This window comes from Diadema antillarum, unplaced genomic scaffold (assembly GCF_040938485.1).
Source record: "Diadema antillarum isolate AM-2024a unplaced genomic scaffold, OU_Dant_1.0 seq00001984_RagTag, whole genome shotgun sequence".
Taxonomy (NCBI): Eukaryota; Metazoa; Echinodermata; class Echinoidea; order Diadematoida; family Diadematidae; genus Diadema; species Diadema antillarum.
Window position 1 is genome coordinate 35,815 of NW_027272642.1, and position 12,230 is coordinate 48,044.

Here is a 12,230-nt window from a genome sequence, read left to right on the forward strand (position 1 = left end):
CACCCGGAGTGTGCATTCCTGTAATGCACTCTGTACAACATTTAGTGATCAGTAGTAATTTGGCAAAGAAATAAAACTAAATCTATTGTCAGGATAGTGTAATGAAATATCAAATCATTATACCGCTTGGAATGACGTCCAATTTGAAAGGCACGAAAGAAATTAATATGTAGAAATACATGTATGTACATAACACTTTTGCTCTGATAGAATACGAGTACATTTAATTTACGTGAAGGAACAGACCAAAGCACAAAGACTAAGGTGTGAAAAGATTGACATTAGCAGCAGCAGGTTGTAAGAAGACACAGCGTTTCACCTAATTTTGTTAGCTTGAAAGGGAGTTGAAACATGTACGTGGCACACCTTTTCAAGCTTACATACCTTCATTTCCTTAAATCCAATACCAAGACATCACGTATTATCCAAGGCCAGCGCAACCGGGGGGGGGGGGGGGGGGGGGGGCGAACACCACCCCCCAACACACACACACACACACACACACACACACACAAGCATGCACACTTTTATGCATAATACATAGGAATACAAATAGGGTTTAACCACTTGGGGCCCCCAACTTCTTTACCCCGGAAGTGGCACAAGAAAAATGTTATATATATATATATATATATATATATATATATATATTTATTTATTTATTTATTTACATATACATGTATATAACTATATTCATATATATATATATATATATATATATATATATCATTTTTTTTTTTTTTTTTGGGGGGGGAGTTGCTGTCAGAAAGCCGGTGTCACATCTAACAGCTTGTCTGAGACACCAGAACTCTAAACTTGGCCCCTACTTTTAAAAACGAGGCACCGGCCCTGATATCAATATTTCTTTGCGCAGTTAGCACTTTCAGGAAAAAAAAAAGTATACAGATTTCTTAGTACACATTAACCATCCTTGTGTGAAGCAAAGAGAATGATAAGAGTGATGAGTAATCGTCACAACAAAAAGGCAAAACAAAGGGCAAAACAAAACAAAACAAAATATAAAACCCACATAGCACATGGGTGGGAGGAAAAATGTTTCTTTTTTTTTTTCTTGTCCGCGAATATGCAGCCCTCCATATTCTCCATGCTGCATTATTTTTATGTGAAAATATCATTGCATGGCAAGAAAAAAAATCATTTCGTGTTAGGCATCACTGAACTCAGTATTCACACTGATTTCCATGCACCATGGTGTATAGTTCAAGCAGAACATATCCTATTGCTAAGAAGCCCATTTTTACCACTCCGTCTCTCTTCGCGTCGTCATCTTTATGATCACTAGTGACGTCGGGGGCGTCCTGAAGTTCGTCGAGAACGGCCTGAGCGATGGGGATCATCATCGCCGTCGTCGCCGTGTTCGAGATCCACATCGATAGAAAGGCAGTGGTGATCATGAATCCGAACATCAACCTTGAGATGAAGTAAGGACAGTAAAAATGACAATGGTGAGAGCAACAGACAATAGTTCTCAGTCATAGCAGATTAGAAATGGTGATATCGATCTTGCAAGATGAAGAAAAGTGGCGAGGGTTTACTGATTTTTAGAGTTCATCATTTTCCATTATCAACAGTAATATACAAGTAGAGATTTGCATTTCAGTAGAAAACAAGTGAAGAATTTGTTTGCAAAAACCGATAATTCCATTTCTGAAGATTTTGAAGTAAGGTCTCTGTCCTAAAGTACAAAATGATTCCTTTTAAATGATACATTGGTCACTACATATAAAGGTACATTTTTGAAGTTATGGTCAAAAGAAGCAAAAACTTTCTTATTATTCTCTTTATTTTTCTTGACCTTTAATGGCAAATATCTCCATTCGACAAATATGGACTTATCGGTTTTTGCAAACAAACTCTTCAAGTGCATAAATTATGTTATTAACCTCACAATGCACAATAAACGACATTTATAATACACCTGAAATCTCATGCTTTGCAATGTATACATTATGTCGACAATGCTACATTCTATAACATACATAATGTTAATAATAGATATAAAAACGATATAGATCAATATCAATGACAGTGTTATTTGATGTATAATTTTTAATAATTTTTAATGACAGTTAATATTAAGGATCAAAAGACGGTGGGAAATGCTTTTTGTAGCACCTATACATGTAACCTTTCAATGTAATTCGACATTCCGAAGGTTCGTTAAAAGGAATACAAAATGAGGTTCGGTACTCCGAAGGATCATTATTCTGAAAAAAAAAACACTTTCCTTATACCTTATACGTATTCGTTAATCCAAGAATGAAATAGGGTCCGTTAATCCGAACGTTTATGGCGTTATATGGTAGGTTCGTCACTCCGAAGATTCATTTATCCGAAAACGAAAAAGGTTTATTATCCTGAAGATTCCAGCTACCTCAAGCCGAAAATAAATAAGATTTGTTGATCCACAGGCTCGTTATTCTTAAAATGAAATAAGGTTCGTTGATTCAAAGGTTCGTTAATCCGAAATTAAAAAGAAGTTGCCTACGAATGAACCCTTGGAGTCACGAACCTTATTCAATTTTAGGATTAACGGTCCTTGGGAATAACGAACCTCAATTTCATGTTCGTATGAACGAAACTTTATCTTAACGAGCCCAAGAAGTAACGAAACTGTATCCAATAAAATCACAATCCTCACAGAACGATACAAGTCAACGTGTATAGAAAATTATTTGATAACATGCACAAAGGAGAAAGGACATGATGGATTGTTAATGTGAATTATAAAATGGGTTCAAGAATGTAGCCAATAGGAAGCGCTGAAATGAGTGACGTGTGCCTTGGTTACTCAGTCCCATTGCACTGCGTGTTAAATCCTATTGCCGATCGTCTGTGCGCGCGGCGGCTCCTTTGAATTGCATGCATACGCGCTGTCAATCCTGTAAACAACTTCTAGTTCGGGCTGCCGGCCGGCCGGCCTTTCTTCCCTTGTGCATAACATGTGTGGCACAGGTTTGGCGTACGTATACTCTACTTACGTACACTTTGTACAGTACAGTACACCAAGCGATGTGGGACCGGACGCGTACATGGAGTCACTTTGAAGGGCAAATCCAACGATTTAGGAGGTTAATTCTCACGCCGTTTTCAGAGTATGTTGTCTAGTAGACCTATATGAGGAGTCTATATCAAGTCTTTAAGGTAAAGGGTGCATATTCTATGTAAAATAAGTAAGTTTTCATGCGGGAACTTAAGTGTCCGGAAACCCAACCCCCCATCATACTGTATGTGCGGGATTTCCGAGTGCGACGTGCGTAAATGTTTAGGACGAACATCTTCGGACGTCTTGACCCTCAAAGGTACGTGAAAAACGCTGAAAAATGCTGTTAGTTTTCGAATTTTCGACCCATTTTATAAAACAAATGATGCACAGGATTATTTCGTGGCGTTAGTGGAGGCGTAGCTCACTCTCGGGTATTTACAATATAGTGCATGTTTCACAATTGTAAATACCCTCGAGTGCACTATACGCCTACACTAACGCACTCTATCCTGTGCATCATTTGTATAATGTTCGAGATGTGAGGTTAAGAAATGCTCTTACATCATTTTGAATTTTTTTTTTTATTGAGTTACATTTTGAAAATTATTTCAATTGTATTTTACCGAATGTGATCTGAGTAGGTGGCTTGCACTTCGTATTACAATTACGGAAACACTTTTTTTTTTGTATATGCCTCATGAAAGGAATAGACACTGATTTGCGGATTACAGTAATTCTGAAGTGACATTTCTGTGAGATAGCAAAGAACATGGTGTGAAGGTGATATGGGTGTACCATCTCGGCTTCGCTCCAACCAGCATGAGCACTCGAAGGGCCATGCGTTTGTGCAGGTTCCAGTGCTCGACCGCCGCGGCCACCATGAGCCCGCCGATGAGGACGGCGTTGGTCTCGGTCAGGTACTTGCTGCACACATCCTTTGACTGCATGACGCCGAAGACGGGAAAGAGGAAGATGGGGAGGAGGGAGGTGGCGGCCAGCGGGATGCACTCCGTCATCCAGTAGGAAGCCATGATGAGGATTGAGTAGGCTGTGTAACCAATCTGCAAGGATGAAAAAATATATATATCTGCAAGGGTGAAAATGGCATTCCAGACGATGTTCATAATTTCAAATCATGTAGGTCAAGCTAGTACATAAATCGACAGCTCCATGTAGCCATTATAGATTTTGAAATTATTGTAGTCCTTGAGCAGCGAAACCAACACTGAAAATCTTAAACAACTTACACTGAACAGTGTTGATGACATGGAAGCCTCACATATTTCAGAAAAAATGTATCAGTGTAATTCCATTACAATACCACTTGCTTAAGCCTATAAAGCCTAAGGGGGGGGGGGGGGGAGGGGGGACATTGTGCCCCCACCATATTTTCGTTTGCCACTCCTACACCCTCTACTTGATTTCAACCAAATTTGGTGAATTTTCCTAGAATCTTATTGCAAACATTTTGATATATAATTTAGCTATGTCTGATATTGCTATATATATAAACGAACAACCATGTTCGTCAGATTTGCTTGATTTTCTGTTCCAATTTCAATGAACAATATGATAATGGATGAAATGGGGTTTTTCTTTGCTCTAATTTGCTGAAGGACCAAATGGTGAAGTAAATATGATTGTGAATTACCCTGAAATGGTCTTCGTATTATTTCCTTTCTTTCATGACATAGACATCACACAATAGATATAATAGAAATAATCGAAAATACAGCATTTTTCAAAACTACCCTTTTATTATGTGTTATCTTCACACAAGCTTTGCCTGTAATTATCATTTGTTTATCATATTATCAATCTGTAAACTCAAAATTCAATATTTTAGAAATTTGAAATGTGATACCAATATATATACCCATTTCAAGCAATACGTCATAGGTTTCATTATATTTCTTTATATTGTAATGAATAGCGCTCCCACATGTTGACCTTGAGAAATTCAACCATAACTAATAGTCAAGGTTGACTTGCGTTTCCTTTTTGATGAATATGAAAATGATCGATGTAAAATAAAAACATATATAGGCCCTACTGGAGATAAAAAATAAAAAGAAAAAAAAAACATGATTTCAGCGTATTTTCCATGTTATTCTTTACATTTTGGTGAATAGCGCCCTCAGTGAATGACCTTGAGAAATTAAAAAAGTTGGGTCATGCAGAGTATGAGTTGCTCTACCCATGTGCCAAATATGAAGGTCACACATCATAAATAAAGAAGTTATATGGGGGGGGGGGCACAATGTGTCCCCCTTGGGCCTGAAAGGGCCAAAATAGCTTGGGCTTTATCGGGTTAACAAGTTCACCCGTGTATAATCTATGGATACCTTCTTCTTTTGATCTGCTTCCTTGAGCCCCAACTCATGCATTTTTATGTTGAGGCTGCCATGTCATTATAAATCCTTGTTCATTGCAATTTGTTATGAATTAAAAAAACATTTTAATTCTTCATCCCAATTGCTATAAATTTGAAACTCTGTATTCAGTAAAATTAATTTATAGCTGTTATGTTCTGAAAATCATCCGGAGGTCTCCTTGAAAGAGGGACTGCAATTTTTTGAAGATTTTAGACTGTTTCAATTCTTCGAAAGATAAACTCGAGAGATAAAACATTTGTCTTCCGCTATATATACATAATCATGAAGAAATAACTGCAGATTCTGAGAGCGCTTCTTCGCCAAAATCGGAAAAAAGGCTTCCGATCTGATTTTATGGAGACGACGTCATAACTAGGAAACAGCGCAGCTGTAAATGTAAAGGTAAATGTATTTACTATCCATGCAAATCGCGCATGAAAGATATTACTGGGAGGATTATTATTATTATTATCAGTATTTTTTTTTTGGCAAATTAAAGCAGTTTTAGTATGATATGTTCCGGTTTCTTCAGTATCACAGATTTAGGAAATTATACTCTTCGAAAGGGACCACCATGCCAGTTTCATGTGCTAAACTAAAAACAAGGACGAAAAAAATCAGACGTGTTGTGGGTTACCGGCGACGAGCATGGCCGGGTTCGTTTCGTGCGGAATGCCAAGTATCTGCGTGTGGGTGGGTGCGTTTATAAGATTTTTCTTCTGGCCAGAAACAGTGTTTTGAAACACTGTTTCTGGCCAAACAGTAACTCTAGCTCGAAAAAATCTTATAAACGCTAGCCGTGATTTGAAACAGTGTTTTGAAACACTGTTTCAAATCGCACAAAATAGTGCGTTTCAAAACAGTGTTTCTGTAGAAACAGTGTTTCAAAAATCTTATAAACGCAACCGCGATCTCAAACACTGTTTATGTGACGTCACAATGCCTTGCGCGCACCCTGTTTGACCTTTTGCCGAGGAAAAAGTGCGCAGAGTAAGTTGCGCAATGGCACAGACTGAGCGAGAGCCCCAACACGCTCGGAGAAAAAATCTAAAGGCCGTGTCACACCAGCCTTGCGTGCGACTTGCAAAGAACAATTTTGACTACCCGGAGGTCCCCGTAGATGATCCGCACATGACAGTACCTAGCATGTATCTCAAAAGTAGTCGCCCGGAGGTGCGCACGCATATTTTTTTACCCGCAACCGTGTTTAGGCCCTGTCACATCTTTCCGGGCAAGCTACTCGGCTTGTTACGTGTAGGGATTTTCTAGCATACCGAACATTCCTGAGGGCGGAAAAAGATTTGAGCGAGTCAGCGCATGTGTCTTACTTGCTGGACGCGTTATACTTGCGAGTATACTGTGTGACCTTTGTACCAGTCGCGTGGGGGCTGACAACTCAGTGAAGGAATTCCTCTAATGGAATGGCTGAAATCTCACAGAATTTCATTATCTTGGCTGCATACGGGATTGCGAAGTACCTGCGTGGAATTGCCTGGGAAGTACTGCCGCTAAGGGTCTCGTACTGGCGTTCTGCGTGGACCTCTACGGGCATTCCCGCGACTCGCCAGAAAAAAGTTTTGGTCATGCTCAAAACTTGGCTGCGGTTAAATCGGACTTGCGTGAGCACCTCCGGGCAACTACGCGCTAGATACTGTCAGGTGCGGACCAACTGCGGAGAGCTCCGGGGAGTAAATTTGTTTCCCCTCAAGTCAAGCCGCAGAAGTTCCCCCGTACGGTACGACAAGGCATGAATGGAAATTGCAGACATTCTTGATCGCCCGCTGAAAATCTTCTACGTGCTGGAAACTACCTCTTCGCCAAAAGCCCGCGTAGTGGTGTGACACGGCCTTAAAGGCCGTGTCACACCAGCCTTGCGTGCGACTTGCAAAGAACAATTTTGACTACCAGGAGGTCCCCGTAGATATCCGCACATGACAGTACCTAGCATGTATCTCAAAAGTAGTCGCCCGGAGGTGCGCACGCATATTTTTTTACCCGCAACCGTATTTAGGCCCTGTCACACCTTTCCGGGCAAGCTACTCGGGCTTGTTACGTGTAGGGATTTTCTAGCATACCGGACATTCCTGAGGGCGGAAAAGGATTTGAGCGAGTCAGCGCATGTGTCTTACTTGCTGGACGCGTTATGCTTGCGAGTATACTGTGTGACCTTTGTACCAGTCGCGTGGGGGCTGACAACTCAGTGAAGGAATTCCTCTAATGGAATGGCTGAAATCTCACTGAATTTCATTATCTTGGCTGCATACGGGACTGCGAAGTACCTGCGTGGGAATTGCCTTGGAAGTACTGCCGCTAAGGGTCTCGTACTGGCGTTCTGCGTGGACCTCTACGGGGCATTCCCGGGACTCACCCGGAAAAAGTTTTGGTCATGCTCAAAACTTGGCTGCGGTTAAATCGGACTTGCGTGAGCACCTCCGGGCAACTACGCGCTAGATACTGTCAGGTGCGGACCAACTGCGGAGAGCGGCAAGAGCCGCAGAAGTTCGTACGGTATGACAAGGCATGAATATTGCAAACATTCTTGTTCGCCCGCTGAAAATCTTCTACGTGCTGGAAACTATCTCCTCGCCACAAGCCCGCGGAGCTTGCCCGGAATGGTGTGACACGGCCTTTATAAACGCTCTCCTGACGAAACTGTGATTTGAAACAGTGTTTCAAAACAGTGATTCAAAACAATGATTCAACGAAACAACGCAAAATCTTATAAACGCGGCCTTAGATATGCTCGGAAAACTTCCCCGATGAATGTATTGATAAATCTGTGGCCATGAAGAGGAAATTGGTTTCCCTTGTAGATATAAGTTAAAACGATGAACATTCATCTTTTGAGTGTTCCGAGCATGCTATCAAAGAATGTTTGGCCACACGCAGATACTTGGCATTCCGCAACAAAGGAACCCGTCCACCCTCGTCAGGTTGCAGTGTCAATTGGGGGAAAATCAGTGGAACACGTTTGAATTTTTCTCCTTGTTCTTAATTTAACGTATGAAACTGGCACGATGGTACCTTTCTCAGACTTTACTTTACTAAACTTACTGTAGAAATCGGAACATATCACCATAAAACTGCATTACTTTGCCAAATAATCCTCCCCGTAACATCTTTCATGTGCTATTTCGCATGGATAGTGTATACACATTTAGTTGATCGTTGTGTGCCAACTGTGTTTTTTCCTAGTTATTACGTCTCTACTTATCACTATCATAAATTAGGTTGGAAGCCTTTTTCCGATTTTGGCGAGGTAGTGTATACAAATTTAGTTTGGTCGTTGTGTGCCAACTGTGTTGTTTCCTAGTTATTACGTCTCTACTTATCATTATCATAAATTAGTTCGGAAGCCTTTTTTCCGATTTTGGCGAGGAAGCGTTATCTGATACCTCTATGTTTTTCAGATTAATTTCTTCATAATTACGTATATATAGTGGGAGACGAACGTTTTACACCAGGCCTAGAGAGTATATCTTTCGAAAAATCGAAACAGTTTAATATTTCAAATAAATTTGCAATGTTTCTTTAAGGTGGCGTACCCGACAAGTTATATAAATTCACAACATTAACATGGCATAAATTAATAGGCCGTGAATAGATTTGTGAAATTTATTGTGGTCCTTGAACACATAACTCAACGCTCTGCAAAACCCACAATACGATACACCGAAAAAGGATGATGACATTTCACGAGAGATTAACATATTGCAGGAATGTAGCCAAAAAAAATCATTATGAGACGACTTGGCCAACAAGTTTACCTGTGTGTATTAAATTCGTGATGAATGCTTTGTGATTTGCTATAAATTTTGAAGGTAATCTTATTCCTTATCCCAAAAGCTTAAAGTCTGAAATTCTACGCAGTATAGTCAATCTATAGACGTTCAAATTCAAAAGTCTCAAAATTATCTGGAGGTCTCTCAGCGTATACAATTATTGTATAATTCAGCGTATACAATTATTGATAATATATTCACTAATATTCATTATCCAACTGATCAAGGTATAATAGTTTCGGATATGTCTGATCATTTCCCAGTGTTTGCTTCCAGTCCATTTATACTAAATCGCTTTAAGCCTGCAACTTGGGAAATGAATTCTACAGCTCGTGTTATGTCTGAACAAAATATCATAAGATTTAAGGAAAGCCTGTTAAATATTGATTGGTCAGTGGTTCTCAATGCAAATGAGCCTAATGATGCATATGATAAGTTTGTTGATCTGATCGCTCCTCTTTTCTTTTTTCATTTTCCGATAAGATCACAATCTAGATCAAATTATAAAAAGATACCACGATCCCCCTGGATATCGAAATCTTTGTTGAGGTCTATCAATAGGAAAAATAAGCTCTTTTATATATTCAAGTCTCAAAAAACTGATGCTGCTAAAAGCAAATATACTAGTTATCGTAATGTTCTTACTTCTGTGTTGCGTGAGGCAAAAAAAGAAATATTTTTCTTCACTGTTTCTTCTCCATGAGAAGGACATTAAATCCACTAGGAAAGTTATCAATAATGTTCTTCAGAAGAAACGAAATAAATCGGATATCCATAAGATTTGTCTAAATGACATCGAGTTAAGAGATGATAATGAAATCTCTGAAGCGTTTAACTCATATTTTGTGAAGGTTGGATCTAATTTAGCTGATGGTATTCCGGAAACGGATATACCTTTTTCTACGTATTTAAGTCATCGCAATAATCAATCTTTGTTTTTTATGCCTGTATTAGAATCCGAAATTGTTGACATTGTAAATAATCTTAAAGCCAAAAAAAGTACTGGTTATGATGGAATTTCTAATTATCTTCTGAAATATGTTGTACATGAGATTGTTGTACCTCTCATCCATATATTTAATTTGTCATTACTGAACGGTGTAGTGCCTACTAGGATGAAAATTACTAAAGTTATCCCGATATATAAAAAGGGCCGAGAGGACGAACTGGGAAATTATCGACCAATATCGTTATTAACTTCTTTTTCTAAATTACTTGAAAAGATTGTGTACACACGTGTATTCCGATTCTTAAATGACTGTAATGTAATAGATGAAAATCAATTTGGATTTCGTAAAAAGCATTCCACAATTCATGCTATTTTACTCATGATAGAGAAAATTATCAAAGCGATCGATGCCAAGTGTCACACAGTAGGTATCTTTCTTGACTACTCCAAGGCCTTTGACACACCACAATCAACCATGAAATATTATTATACAAATTAAAACACTATGGGATTCGTGGGAGGGCCTTGGAGTGGTTTAGAAGTTACCTTACTGGAAGAACTCAATTTGTTAGTTTGAATGGCCATGTGTCCAGCTCACAGCCTATAACTTGTGGGGTACCGCAAGAATCCCTTTTAGGTCCTTTATTGTTTATTCTTTATATGAATGACTTTCGCAGCTCGTCCTCTCTGCTCTATTTTCTACTTTTTGCCGATGACACCAGCATTTTTTATTCAAATCGAAACCCTCATGTTTTACTGAATACCATAAATACTGAATTAAAATCAGTATCTAAGTGGATTCAGGCTAATAAATTGTCATTGAATTTGACCAAGACAAAATTTATGGTTTTTAGCAATATAATCAATATTTTACCGGGTAAGTTGGTTGTAAACGACGTAGAATTGAACCAGGTGGAATATTTAAAATTCCTTGGTCTTTATATTGATTGTAAGTTGACATGGAAAGTTCATGTTGATTCTTTGCGTAAATTACTATCCAAAAATGTAGGTGTTATGTACAAGTTAAAACAGTATTTTCCTAAACATGTTCTGCATTCATTGTATTCTACTCTATTTTTGCCTTATATAGGTTATGGAATCCGGGCATGGGGAAACTGCTGTACAACTAGACTTAATTCTTTATTATTAATACAGAAAAGAGCTATACGGATAATTAACTTCGCCACATTTTTGGAACACACTAATGTCTTATTCTTTTCCAGTAGAACACTTAAGATCCAGGATTTATATCATTTTAATATCGGGTCATTTATGTATCAAGTAAACTCAGGTGGTCTCCCTGATGTGTTTTCTTCGATGTTTGTCAAAAATACTGAAGTTCATTCTTACCCTACTAGACAAAAAGATTCTTTTCATCTTTCTCCTGTACGAACCGTATCTGCTTTAAAAACAATAACCGCTACAGGACCGAAATTTTGGAATGAGTTGGATAGAGAAATAATCCAATCTCAGTCTCTTTATCCATTTAAGCATAAACTTAACTAGTTTTTCTGAATTCATATCTGTAGCTATTCTTCAATCCTCCTCGACATTCTCTGTTCATACTTGACATTACTGACATTATCGATTATGTAACATGTGCCTCGCTCGTGATTTCTATATTATCTCCTGAACTTCCTTTGTACACATTTGGTATCTCTGCTATTGTACACTGCATCTGACTTGTACCTCGCTCGGGTGATCACGCAACTCTCAAGAAGTCTGTGCCGCGGACATTGTTTTCTTTGTTTTTTCTTTTTCTTTTTACTTTTTGGCGTTTATATTTCTCCAATTCACAAATCGTCATTCCTTAAATTACATAACCAAGTAAGAAATAATCTCACATCCGCATCTGGGAATCTACACCCTACAAGCAATGCTTCTATGTAGATTCCTCATATTTCACATGTTTTATTGTCTTATAAGCTGTACTTGACAATTCATCCAGGCTTTTGTATTGTGATGTTTATGTTTTATGTATTTGTTGAAATGTGGAATATGGAACAATAAAAAACAAAAAACAAATTCTCTTAAGCCTTTGTTTACTACCTCAAAATACTACCGGCACGGCATGCAAGCAAATTGTCAAAGGTACATACAGATAGAGTTAAATGTAC

General features: G+C 38.6%; 1 protein-coding gene across 1 annotated transcript in view; it reads right to left on the reverse strand.

The window, feature by feature from the left end:
- The window catches only part of LOC139713481 (Na(+)/citrate cotransporter-like), a 76,343-nt gene that overhangs the window by 35,520 nt on the left and 28,593 nt on the right, over positions 1-12,230 (reverse strand). The window contains exons 2-3 of the mRNA XM_071625209.1: positions 3,803-4,068; positions 1,263-1,431 (exon numbers count right to left, since the gene is read on the reverse strand). Of these exons, the coding sequence (XP_071481310.1) occupies positions 1,263-1,431; positions 3,803-4,068 (435 nt within the window). The remainder of the gene's footprint in view (positions 1-1,262; positions 1,432-3,802; positions 4,069-12,230) is intronic.